The sequence below is a fragment of the Callorhinchus milii genome, unplaced genomic scaffold (genome assembly GCF_018977255.1).
Source record: "Callorhinchus milii isolate IMCB2004 unplaced genomic scaffold, IMCB_Cmil_1.0 Scaffold3, whole genome shotgun sequence".
Taxonomy (NCBI): Eukaryota; Metazoa; Chordata; class Chondrichthyes; order Chimaeriformes; family Callorhinchidae; genus Callorhinchus; species Callorhinchus milii.
The window spans coordinates 90,447,957-90,461,003 of NW_024704744.1; the positions used below are offsets into that span (position 1 = coordinate 90,447,957).

At 45.7% G+C, this 13,047-nt stretch overlaps 1 protein-coding gene across 1 annotated transcript in view; it reads right to left on the reverse strand.

The window, feature by feature from the left end:
- Positions 1–975: 975 nt before the first annotated feature.
- zdhhc14 (zinc finger DHHC-type palmitoyltransferase 14) overlaps positions 976–13,047 on the reverse strand; it is a 54,956-nt gene continuing 42,884 nt past the window's right edge. The window contains exon 9 of the mRNA XM_042333159.1: positions 976–2,218. Within this exon, the coding sequence (XP_042189093.1) occupies positions 1,817–2,218 (402 nt within the window). The 3' untranslated portion in view covers positions 976–1,816. The remainder of the gene's footprint in view (positions 2,219–13,047) is intronic.

Here is a 13,047-nt window from a genome sequence, read left to right on the forward strand (position 1 = left end):
TGGAATCTTATTATTCTAAGGTTTCATTTTATTCTGTGACGAAGCTGTGACCCTCTCTTCTCTTGTCCTCATTGGAGCACTGTACACGCTCGCAAAGATACCAGTGTTTGTTCATACAAAGTATGAATAGGTATCTTCATACGTTTACAAGATAGAGACAATTAAGGAGTCCCGTAGTGTAGTAGTTAGCTTTCTTGCCTCGCAAGCGAGGGGACCCGGATTCAATCCCTGGCAGGGCGAAACCTTAGGCAAGTTTCCTTACTCCAGACGCCTCTGTTTATCTAGCAGTAAGCAGGAACCCAGTTGTTAGTCGATTGGCAGATTGCTTTCCAGGAGCAATAATCCCTCCCACTCAAAAATGTGGTCATTCAATCTACGACTGTATGTGGGACACTATTGAACGTACTTGTTCATTGCCTTTTGACAGAAAAATAAAGTGGTATCATGATATGAACGTTCTATTTCATACGCATACAGAATAAAGTTGGCACTAACAACAACAACTTGCATTTCACAACCTGAGTAGCATCCGGAGCGCTTGACAGTGACTGAGTCTGACACCGAGCCAGGGGGAGATGGAGCGGGGAGGTGACATGATCAAAAATAAAGATCTTTAAGCGGGATTTGAAATGAGGAGGGAGGGTGGCAATGTGGAGGTATTGAGGGAGAGAGTTCCAGAGTTGAAGGCACTAAATATCTAAACCTTTTCACCAGCACATATTTATGTTAGGATCAAAATGTATCTGAATTTTCTTAGGATACTTCTTTTGTTGTCCATAATTTTACGGGTGTTTGTGATGTATGCACAAACCCATTTAAGATATAAACACAACTGTAGGTCAGAGAAAGAAAAGCACATGTGGGCTCATTAGTATTAGGATCCAGGTAATGTTGGAACAGGGCCCTTTACATAACTGGAGAGCTTTCTCATTAGGTGTGAGAATTGTACTGTACACAAGTGACGAGGTATGTGAATTTAAAGAATAAAAGGCTTAATCAATTTATTAATGTCCACAGGAAGTAAATATCACCAGTTTGGAACGGTGACATATCACAACACAATACTCTATTAAACACTGCATAAAAAGAATAAATGATATGATAAGAGACAATACAGTAGCCCTCAATATTCCAGATCCTATTGGCCAATTAAAAAAAATACTGTGAAGGATAACATGTTGCTTTCTTTCAGTTCTCTGTATTTTTTTTGCCTTCATTTTATACAGTGCTACCAGACTGTTTGCAGAGGGATGAAAAGTAGGTAGCATTTGTACAGCAAGACACAATCCCTCTTTATTAAGTGGTATGCAAAATCATATCTGCAGTCATTCAACAGAGTTCTGGATTACAGTCTCAGAAAAACTCCCAATGTAATAATTCAGTCTAGAGTTCTAGTTTGGCCTTATGTTAAGGGGCAGCATAATACTGGATTGGACATTTAATTCCAACATAAGTGTCCCCAAGTCTTGTCTGTTCCCTATAGTGTGTCACAATTGGCCCCATCATTGAAAAATAGACATAAGACTGAGTGCAGTTTCTAACAAAAACGTCAAGTCAATGGCTCCACACATTAAACACGTTTGCTCCCACGACATTTGCATTGCAGGGTCATAGTCTAAAATGAACTCCAAAATAAAAATGGCTCCGTTACACGATTATTCTAATGGCACATACGTCTTGGTTCCAGGCAAGAGGTTATGTTTTTATTCCATGTGGCAGTTTTGTAATGACGCGTCCTGATAAGGGGTTTGGCAATCCCATCCCATTAAACAACTGGAACTGGTGGGAGATGGGAATGGAGCACAACAGGAAGGATTCAAACTGAGCTGAGTTTGACAAGACCACGGACTGAATCTTCGTGCATCGAATCCTGGGCGACCGCATTCAAGATGTGCATCGTGTGGCTGTGTGAGATAGGGGTACCTGGGGTGAGCATTCCCGGGGGTGAAGGAGCCTCGTCTGGTGTAAGAAAGTGATGACCTTCGCGACCATCTTTTAACGGCATGGCATCCATTACTACAGGATCTGCAGTGAGGTTTAGTGTGGATGATGGAGGCGTTGGTTGCCCGAGACCCAATGTGGTACAGGCAGGAGATATTGTCATTTTCCCCGGCAGAGTGGGCTCCTCGCTGGTCAGACTTGGCTCGCTCTGTAACAGTGGTGTGGCCGCTGCCTGCAAAACGAATTTCGTGCTCTGAATGCATTGGTCTTGATCACACTGAAGCCGAATTGAAGAGAAGAGATGTACAGAACAGGACAAATAGGAGAAGGGTACAGGAGGCAATGTGGCGAGAGAAAAAAGGAGAGAGAGAGAAAAAAAGAGAGAAGGATGTTAGCAAGGGTGTTTCATGTTTCCAATGTTGCGTGGTTACACTCCTACAAACCACTTCACTGTATCCACGCTCTCTTCTGCTTTCGTTTTAAAATGAGAAGCTAAGCAGCAAGCAGAGTTGTGATGTAGAAGCAAGAGCAGGTGCTGCACCATATTCTAAGTTTGGATTGATTCCATTGTTTCCCTCATTGTACTCATTGTACTGTTGTCCCTCATTGTGCCGTTCTGTACAGTAATCATAATAAACAAAACGCAAAATACTGCAGATGCTGGATATCTGAAACAAAAACAGAAATGGTTGGGAACAGTCAGCAGGTCAGGCAACATCTATGGAGAGAGGAAAGTGAGTCAATGTTTCGGGTTCACAACGCTTCGTCACAACCCTGAAGGATGTCTCGGCAGGGCTAGAAGATAATTTAAAATATGAGGGCAAGGATCCATTGGTGGTACTTCACATTGGTACCAATGACATCGGTAGAGTCGGCCAAGATGACATGAGAAGGGAATTCGAAGAGCTGGGGTCCAAATAGAAGTCGAGATCATCGAAGGTGGTAATATCGGGACTACTGCCTGTACCATACGACAATTAGTACAGGAACAAAAATTTAAGGACTTGAACGCATGGCTAAAAGAGTGGTGCAGAACTCAGGGGTTTCTTTTTATGGGCCATTGCCACGAGTATTGGGGGAAAAGTGAGCTCTTTCAGAGAAAAGGGCTGCATTTAAATTGTGCTAGGACAAATGTCCTAGCTAGACGAATTAACAGGGAAATAAATAGGAATTTAAACTAGTAAAGTGGGGGGAATATATAGGTAAGAGAAACCATAAGTTAGCATTAGAAAAAGTAAAGATGACAGTGCAGAATAGCATGCCAGATAATAGGATTATGTTAACTAGGGGTAAGAAGCTTGGCAAAGTAGATAAGGAATCAGAGAGTAGAGGAAATGGTAGGAAATTAAAAATGTTACATCTGAATGCGCGAAGCATTCAGAATAAAACTGATGAATTAAAAGCACAGATAGACACATATGGGTACGATCTAATAGCCATCACTGAAACATGGTTACAAGGAGATCTAGGGTGGGAGTTAAATATTCCAGGGTTTTCAGTTTACAGGAAAGATAGGCACTGTGGGAAACGAGGTGGGGGGATAGCCCTGTTAATTAGGGATGAAATAAAAGCAGTGGAGAGGAAGGATCTGAAATCCAATGACCAGGAGGTCGAGACACTTTGGGTGGAAATAAAAAACAATAAAGGGCAGAAAATATTAATGGGAGTGGTTTATAGACCCCCAAACACGATCACAATATAGCACAGGGTATCAATCAAGAAATCAGTGGAGCCTGTAGGAAAGGTAAAGCGATAATAGTGGGTGATTTCAATCTCCACATAGATTGAGAAAACCAAATCGGAAAAAGTAGGTCAGAAGAAGAGTTCGTTGAGTGTATGAGAGAGAACTTTCTAGAGCAGCCGAGGAACCAACTAGGGGACAGGCCATCCTAGACCTTGTTTTGTGTAACGGAACAGGGCTAGTCGGCAGTGTAGGTATTAAGAATCCTGTAGGGCAAAGTGATCACAATATGATTGAATTCTGCATTAAGTTAGAGAGGGATATAGTTAAATCTGAGGCAAGTATTGTACACCAATCACAGAAAGTCAGTCTGCAGGTGCAGCAGCAATTAGGAAGGCGAACGGTATGTTAGCATTCATTATGAAAGGATTAGAGTATAAGAGGAGGGAAGTCTTGCTGCAACTGTATAGGGCCCTGGTGAGACCACACCTGGAATACTGTGTCCAGTTTTGGTCTCCTTATTTAAGGAAGGATGTATTTGCAGCGTAGATTTACTAGGTTAGTGCCAGGGATGAAGGGGATGAGTTACGAGGATAGGTTGACCAATTTGGGTCTATATTCTCTAGAATATAGAAGAATTAGAGTGGATCTTATAGAAACCTATAAGATCATCAAAGCGCATGATAGAGTAGATAGTGGGAGATTGTTTTTCCTGGTTGGAAAAACTAAAACCAGGGGTCACAACCTTACATTCAGAGGCAGCCCTTTTACACTGAGTTGAGGACGAACGTCTTCACTAGAATGGTGGTGAATGTATGGAACTCACTACCTAAAAGGGGCTGTTGACGCTCAGTCCTTGAACATATTCAAGACTGAGATAGATAGATTTCTTATTGCAAAAGTGATTAAGGGACATGGGGATAAGGCAGGGTTAGGTTATTAGCTAAAGTTAGATTAGAAGATCAGCCACGATTGAATGGCGGGGCAGGCTCGAAGGGCCGAATGGCCTACTCCTGCCATGACCTATGTTATGTTATATTATGTTATGTTAAGGTGATCATCAAAGAAAAAACAGGAGAAGTTAGGATTATTTTTTGAACAGTGTGTTATTGGGACATGTTACCAAAAAAGATGATTGAAGCACAAATAGCTTTTAAAAGGGAATTAGACAAAGTTTTGAAAACAAAAATACAAAAGGTCGTGGGAAAAGTACAGGAGCTGGGATTAAGCAGGGAGCTCACAGAGAGCTGGCACAGGCACAATTGGCCAAATAGCACCAACTGTATTGAAAGATTCTACAACAACAACAACAACAACAAGATTCTATTTATAGAGCGCCTTTCACGTCAGGAGGACGTCCCAAGGCGCTGCACAGTTGGGTCATGACCCGAGCAGGGGGGAAATGGTCAGGGTGAGGGGAGGGAAGGGAGGGAGAGAGGAGGGGGGAAATGGTCAGGGTGAGGGGAGGGAAGGGAGGGAGCGAGGAGGAGGAAGAGAGTCGAGAGGGGAGCTGAAGGCACGGTCAAAGAGAAAGGTTTTGAGACCGGCCTTGAAGGAGGAAAGGGAGGAAGCGGCGAAGGCACTGGGGGATGGAGTTCCAGAGCCTGGGGCTGAGAGGCTGAAGGCCCGACCACCAATAGTAGGGCGGTTGGGGCGGGGGACGTGGAGCAGACCGGAGCCAGAGGAACGGAGGGTACGGGCAGGTAGGTAGGGGGATAGTAGGTTGGAGAGGTAGGAGGGAGCAAGGCCGTGAATGGCCTTGTAGGTGAGGATGAGGATCTTGAAATCAATCCTCTGGGGGATGGGGAGCCAGTGGAGGCGAGCGAGGGTGGGAGTGATGTGGTCGCGAGCCTGGTGCGGGACAGTACACGAGCTGCAGAGTTCTGAATGACCTGCAGCTTGTGGAGGGAGGTGGCGGGAAGGCCGGCGAGGAGAGAGTTCCCATAGTCCAGCCTTGAGGTGACAAAGGCGTGAACCAGGGTTTCAGCAGCGTGAGGGGTGAGGTAGTGCCGTAGTCTGGCGATATTCCGGAGGTGATGGAAGGCGGTGCCAGTTGTGGTGCGGATGTGAGGGAGAAAGGACAGCTCAGGGTCGAACAAAACGCCGAGGTTCCTGACTGGCTTTGAGAGGTGGAGAGTGCAGCCTTGGATGCTGATGGTGTCAGCGCCTGAGGTGCGGAGGCGCTGACGTGAGCCAATCAGGAGGGCCTCGGTTTTTCGCACGTTGAGCTGAAGAAAGTTGTCTCTCGTCCAGGACTCGATGTCGGACAGGCAGCTGTCAGGACATCGGTGGTCGTGGAGTTGAGAGTAGAGGAGGAAAGGTAGAGTTGGGTGTCATCCGAGGGGGAGCATATAGAGGGTGAAGAGGAGGGGACCGAGGACAGAGCCCTGAGGGACACCACATGAGACAGTACGGGGGGTGGAGGAGAAGCCATTCGTTGAGACGAAGTGAAGACGGTGGGAAAGGTAAGAGCTAAACCATTCAAGGACAGTGCCTTGAAGGTTGAGGTGGGAGGACAAGCGGTGGAGTAGGATAGCGTGGTCGACCGTATCGAATGCTGCCGATAGGTCGAGGAGGACGAGGAGACAGAGGGAGCCCTGGTCACAGATGGTCAGGATATCATTGGTGACCTTGACCAGGGCAGTTTCTGTGCTATGAGCAGCACGGAAACCTGACTGAAGGGGTTCGAAAAGAGAATGGGTGGAGAGGAAAGAGCGCAGTTGGGAGGCGACAACTCTTTCCAAGACCTTGGAGAGAAAGGGGAGGTTGGAGATGGGCCGGTAGCTTGATAGCTGCGACGCATCAAGGGAGGGTTTTTTCAGGGTGGGCGTGATGATGGCAGTTTTTAATGGAATGGGGACAGAGCCAGAGGAGAGGGACAGGTTTATGATGTCAGTGATATGTGGGGCAAGAAAGTGGAGCTGGGAGATAAGGAGTGGAGTGGGGATGGGGTCAAGGGAGCAGGTGGTTGGTTTTAGGGATAGGATGAGTTCAGTGTTCTATGATTCTCACCACAAGCTATCTATGGTTTGTAGCTAAAAAGATGGGGTGGGTGATCTTTTGTTAATGTCACTCTTGCCTCGCTGCCAAGAAGTGGCAAAAAAAAAGGAAAGGATTGCCAGTCAATTGGCGGATCGCATTCCCGGGGGGTAATAACCCCTTCATAAAAAAAATAATTTGGTCACTCAATCCACGACTGTTTGTGGGACACTGTTGTGCACGATTGGCTGCTGCGTTTCGCCCACAAAACATACAGGCAATTCACTTTACAGTATACTCTGTGAAGCCCTTTGAGACGTTTCGAAGACATGATAAAGCCCTATTTCAAATACAAGGATTATTATTATGATAGTTAGTGACTCATTTTGTGAGAACAGTTCTAGTTTCTCTATGTTTCATAAGTAATGAATCTGCTCTGTACACTCTCTATGGCCTTGACATCCTTCAAAAAGTGGGGCACCAAGAATTAGACACAATACTCCAGCTGCGACGTATCCAGTGATTTGTAGTGTTCACATTACCTCTTTGCTTTTGTATTCTGTGCTTCTATTTATAAAACCTAGGATTCCATTAGCTTTTCTTCAAACGGTTTTGACAATTTAGCCTCCCACTTTAAAAGATTTGTGAACCCAGGTCTCTCTGCTCTTCTTTTTAACATTTCATTGTTTGACACAGAATATACCATAAAGTGAATTGACTGTATATTTTGTGGGCGAACCATTTATCTTCCTAATCTCACTATTCCTATCCGAATCAGCACAATGGCACCAGGTGTAATCATGACAAGATTATGATTTGCTCCTGCTTTTTAATCCTCATATTTCTTTTTTCCTGGAGCTCAATCCTATCCCTTCCTATGAGACGCTCTGAGATGCCATCAGAGGTGAGGTCCGCTACATAAATACAAATTGTTGTTGTCATAAGTTCCAACATGAACCACAATTCCTGCTTCTCTTGTGGATTGGCTTCAAAGTCTTTGATCTGACTCAGCAGTCTCCACTTCCTTGTTCCCCATTACCAATGCAATCTCCTGAAGCTCCACTCTCCCTCTGCTCTGCAACCTGGGATTCGCTGACTGTCCCTGATCCTCCACCGCTCCATTGGTAGCTGAGCTTTCAACCCACTTTCTGGAATTGCCTCCAAAAATCCCTCCCTCTCACACCTTTCCTCTCCGCCTTCAAAAATCCTTCCAAAGACTCTATTTCTACCATGTTGTCAGCTATCTCCCGCCCTCTCCCCTATTTCCCGCCTTACTTCCTACCTTTCTGCATACTCTGCCGGTAAATTGTTTCTAGATATTATCCTAATAATAATAATAATTTGGTCACTTAGTGCATGAATGATTGTGGGACACTGTTGTGCGCAATTGGCTGCCACATTTCATCCACAAAATATACAGTCAAATCACTTTACAGTATGCCACAGTCCCATTGCCACACAGTGCCCACACTAGCCACAAAGTCCCCACACTAGCCACATAATGCCATAGATATGCCCACACTAACTACACAGTACCCACACTAGCCACACAATGGCATAGATAAACAATGCCCACACTAGCCTCACAGTGCCAAAGCCACACAGCGCCCACACGAGCCACACAATGCGCACACAAGCCACAGAGTGCCCATACTACCTACAAAGTGCCCATACTAGCCACACAGTGCCTATATTAGCCACAGTGCCAACACTAGCTACACAGTGCCACACAGTGCTCACACTAGCTACAGAGTGCTCACATTAGGCACACAGGGCCCACACTAGTCACACAGGGCCCACACAGTGCCACTAGCCACACAGGGTCCACACTCGCCACACACTGTTATAACCACAGTGCCCACATTCGCCGCACACTGCCCACGCTAGCCACAGTGTGCCCACACTAGCCACACGGCATTCACACTGGCTACAAAGTGCCCAAACTACACACATAGTGCCACACGGTGCCTACACTAGCTACAAAGTGCCCACACTAGCCACACAGTGCCCATACTAGCCACAGGATACCCACACTAGCCACACAGTGGCTACATTAAGTCACACAGTGCCGAAATGAGCCACACAGTGCCAAAGCCACACAGCACTCACGCTAACCATACATGCCCACACTAGCCACACAGTACCATAGTTACAGTACCCACACTAACCGCACAGTCCCCACACTAGCTACACAGTGCCTACATTAGCCACACAGTGTCCACACTAGCCACACAGTGCCATTTCCACAGTGTCCACGGCATTCACACTGGCTACAAAGTGCCCAAACTACACACATAGTGCCATAGAGTCCCCACACTAGCTACAAAGTGCCCACATTATTCACATAGTGCCCACACTAGCCACACAGCGCCCACACTAGACGCACAGTGCCCACACTAGCCACAAAATGCCATAGACACACAATACATACACTAGGCTCACAGTACCGTTGCCACACAGTGCTACACTAGCCACACAATGCCCACACTAGCCTCACAGTGTTCACGCTAGCCACACAGTGCCTACAATAGCCAGAGTGCCCACACTAGCCAAACAGTGCTCACACAAGCTACAAAGTGCACACACTAGCCACACAGTGCCACACAGTGCCCACACTAGCCACATAGTGCTGCACAGTCCCCACACTAGCTACAAAGTGCCCACATTAACCACACAGTGCCTACACTAACCACACAGTGTCACAGTCACACAGTGCCCACACTAGCCACACAGTGCCCACTAGCCACACAGTGCAAAGCTACACAGTGTCCACACTAGTTACACAGTGCCTATTCAACCCACACAGTGCCTACACTAGCCACAGAGTGCCCACTAACCACACAGTGCCATAGCTACAGTGCCCACACTAGCCACACAGTGCCCACACTAACTACAAAGTGCCCATACTAGCCACACAGTGTCATAGCCATACAATGTCATAGCCACCCAGTGCCCACACAAGCCACACAGTGTCCACACTAGCCACACGGTGCTATAGCTACACAGTGCCCAGACTAGCCACACAGTGTCCACACTAACCACACAGTGTCCACACTAACCACACAGTGTCCACACTAGCCACACGGTGCCAACACTAGCCACACGGTGCCACCAAATGTGGGTCAGTGACTCGTGTCAACATGATGCCCGTTTCCCTGCCCCATCCAGACTAAGGTCCTCCCATTTCCATTTCCGCCAACGCTCTCTACATAATGTATTCAGAAGAGACAGGCAAGGTATAGTGTGTAGATGGTTGGTTGATTGGTTGGTAGGAAAAATAAATCATAGCACACATGATAGGGATTGTACACATGACCCATATATTCTAAATATGAAAAACACACGATTTTATTGGCTTACAGAGTTAAGACGTTTCACATGTATTTAATTTGAGTAACTGAGATTCTGACTTGATTGCAGGTTTCAGTGATCCTGTGGAAATGTACAGCAATGTCCCCTCTGTTTGATCTAAGCAGTAGAAACCCAGTTTCCAAACCCCAAAGATTTTGTCAATGACATTTGCTTGCATGACTTTCTCCCACAAAATATGCAGTCAATTCACTTGACAGTGTTTACAACAAAAACAACTTATATAGCACCTCAGCTCCACCATTCTCAAGATCCAGCTCATTCAAAACTCTTGACACCGCATACTAACCCAGACCAAACTCCGTACCCATATCTCACCAATTCTGGCCAGGCTCCACTGGTTCCCCATCACCGAACGGGTAGTGTCTCAGAGGAGTGGCGGAGCCTGACTCTGAGCCAGGGGGAGGGGGGAGGTGGCTGTAAGCACAACAACAACAACAACTTGGATTTGTATAGCGCCCCCCCCACCCGGACGGCATCTTAGAGCGTTTCACAGTAAGGAATCCCGCGGCTGAGCCAGGGGGAGGGGAGGGGAAGGTGACCAAAGGCGCGGTCGAAACAAAAGGTCTTCAGAAGGGATCTGAAAGTAGGAAGAGAGGGAGCTAGGCGAAGGGAGTGAGGAAGGGAATTCCAGAGCCTGGGGGCATATTGGCTGAAGGTACAGCCACCGAGGGTGGAGCGGAGGACTAGTGGAGGAGTGAGGAGGTCAGAGGGTGGCCGGGGGGGGTGCAAAGGAATGGAGGGATTTGAATACAAGGGTGTGGATCTTGAAATCGATCCTCTCTGGGGTAGGCAGCCAGTGCAGTCTGGCAAGGAATGGGGTAATCAGGGAGCGGAGTTTCGTGCGGGTGAGAATGCGGGTGGCAAAGTTTTGGATGAGGATTTTATGGATGGTGGTGGATGGAAGACCGGCGAGGAGGACGTTAGAGTAGTCTAGCTGAGATGTGACATGGACCAGACTTTCAGCGGCTTTCGGAGAGAGGTATTTGCGGAGATGGGCGATGCGTCGGAGGTGGAAGAAAGTGGGGCTGGTGAGGGACTGGATGTGGGAGAGGAAGGACAATTGGTGTTCGAACCTGATGCCAGACTTGACTTGAAGATATTAAAGGGAACCAAGGAGCATAGCTTCCGTCTTGTGAAGGGCTGAGACATCTTGAATACATGGCTCTATATGAAATGCGGTGATTATTATTATTATACGAGTGTTATTGAACCATGAAGACTGGGGTCCATATGGGTGCGTGACAAGATTCATTAAACAGGAACTGAAACCACAGCCATTGTCCCAAGAATGTACTCTGCAGTTTATGGTGAACGCACAACATACTGAGGACCATGAGTTGTCCCTACCACCTCTAGACTAGGATTGTGACATGAGGGCAGCCTATCATCCCCTACACCTGGGTGAGGGAAGTCTGAGTGCATGCTGTTTTGACACTGCCTCCTCATATCTCTGTGTCTCCCTTTTGCTGCCTGCCACAATCTTCAAATTTAACAGGTCTGGTATTCAAGCCTCCTGCAGAATGAGTGAGAAAACACTGTCAATACATAAACAAGTGGAGTCCTCTCTCTTAGTGGTTGGAGCAAGATAACTTACCCAATGTTTTACTCTGTCCGGGAATCGAGCCCAGGTCCTCTCGCTTGCCGGGCAAGTACTCTAACCACTGAGCTACAGAACTCGACTACAGTAAAGAACAGTACGCTGAAGTCACCATGTATTTGTAACTCTATCCAGCTGTCTAAATGATACCAGTTCAAGCATGAAATAAGACTTCATCTATCTTAAAAAAAGTTCTTAATGGCAGCACAAGACAAAAGTAGAAAGCTCAACTAAACCTAATGCATTTCTGATTGCACGTTTCAATAGTAATCCCTCCAAAGTGAAAGGCGCTATGTAAATGTAAATTTGTATTGTATTGTATTAATTCCAGGGCGAGTTGATTCACTGAATGAAAGTATTGCTATTCATTTGCTTTGCATCTCAAATAGGCAGAGCCATTATACAGCTCCCAATCTGTACGACAAACATGTGCTAAGTTATACTTGTATGACTGACCCAATCTGTCCTACGTAGAAGCCAAATGTAATCTGTCCCAACTTTGACATGTTTTGTAATACACGTTTTCACTAACTATAATTGACATTAACTTAAAGCACAAATAGACCCAACTACAGAAACATTAATACTGCTAGTTGAAACCAAAGTACTTAATATTTATTGGGTGTAATAATTACTCTCTACATCGAACCATCACCAAAGCATGAGTGACAAATGAGAAACGATATTAGAAAAAAACTAAGTCAATTGATCATTTATGCCGCAGATTTTCATCATAATACTTGGTAAACATTGAACAGTGAGGTTTAATCAGTTACTGAGGCACATTCAGGTGTTGGTAGGGGACATGAAGTAGTTTGTGTTACTCTGGCTATGGCACTGCTGACTCTGTCCAAAAGTTTTTCAGTTGCAAACTTGTTATTTACATTTACCAGTTTGCTTTTCAGTTTACTGTTTGCTGAAATACAGACAGTTATTGGTATTGAAAGAACAAAGACTACTTTCTGCGATGGCATTTGGAGCAGTCAGATTGATGGCTGATCGAGAATAAAGTGCAAGAAGCAGGTCAGTATTATAATAATAATAATCCTTGCATTTGATATAGCGCTTTTCACGTCGGGAGGACGTCCCAAAGCGCTTCACAGAACACACTGTAAAGTGAATTGACTGTATATTTGTGGGCGATCGCGGCAGCCAATTGCACACAGCAATGTCCCACAAACAGTCGTAGATTGAAAATGACCAATTTAGTATTGTTTTTGGTTTTGGAGGGATTATTATTAGGCTCTGTGTGGAGTAAGGAAACTTGCCCAAGGTTTCGCCCTCTGCCTGGAATTGAACTCAGGTCTCTCGCTTGCAAAGCTAGTGCTCTAACCACTGAGCTAAAGGACTCCACAATTGGCACTGATTTCCTACATGCTGGTATTTTCCTGCACATTTAAGTTGATATTAACATCTTCATATATGTTAAAAAAAATTCTGATTTAAAAATAATAAAATTCAAAATATATTTTTTTAT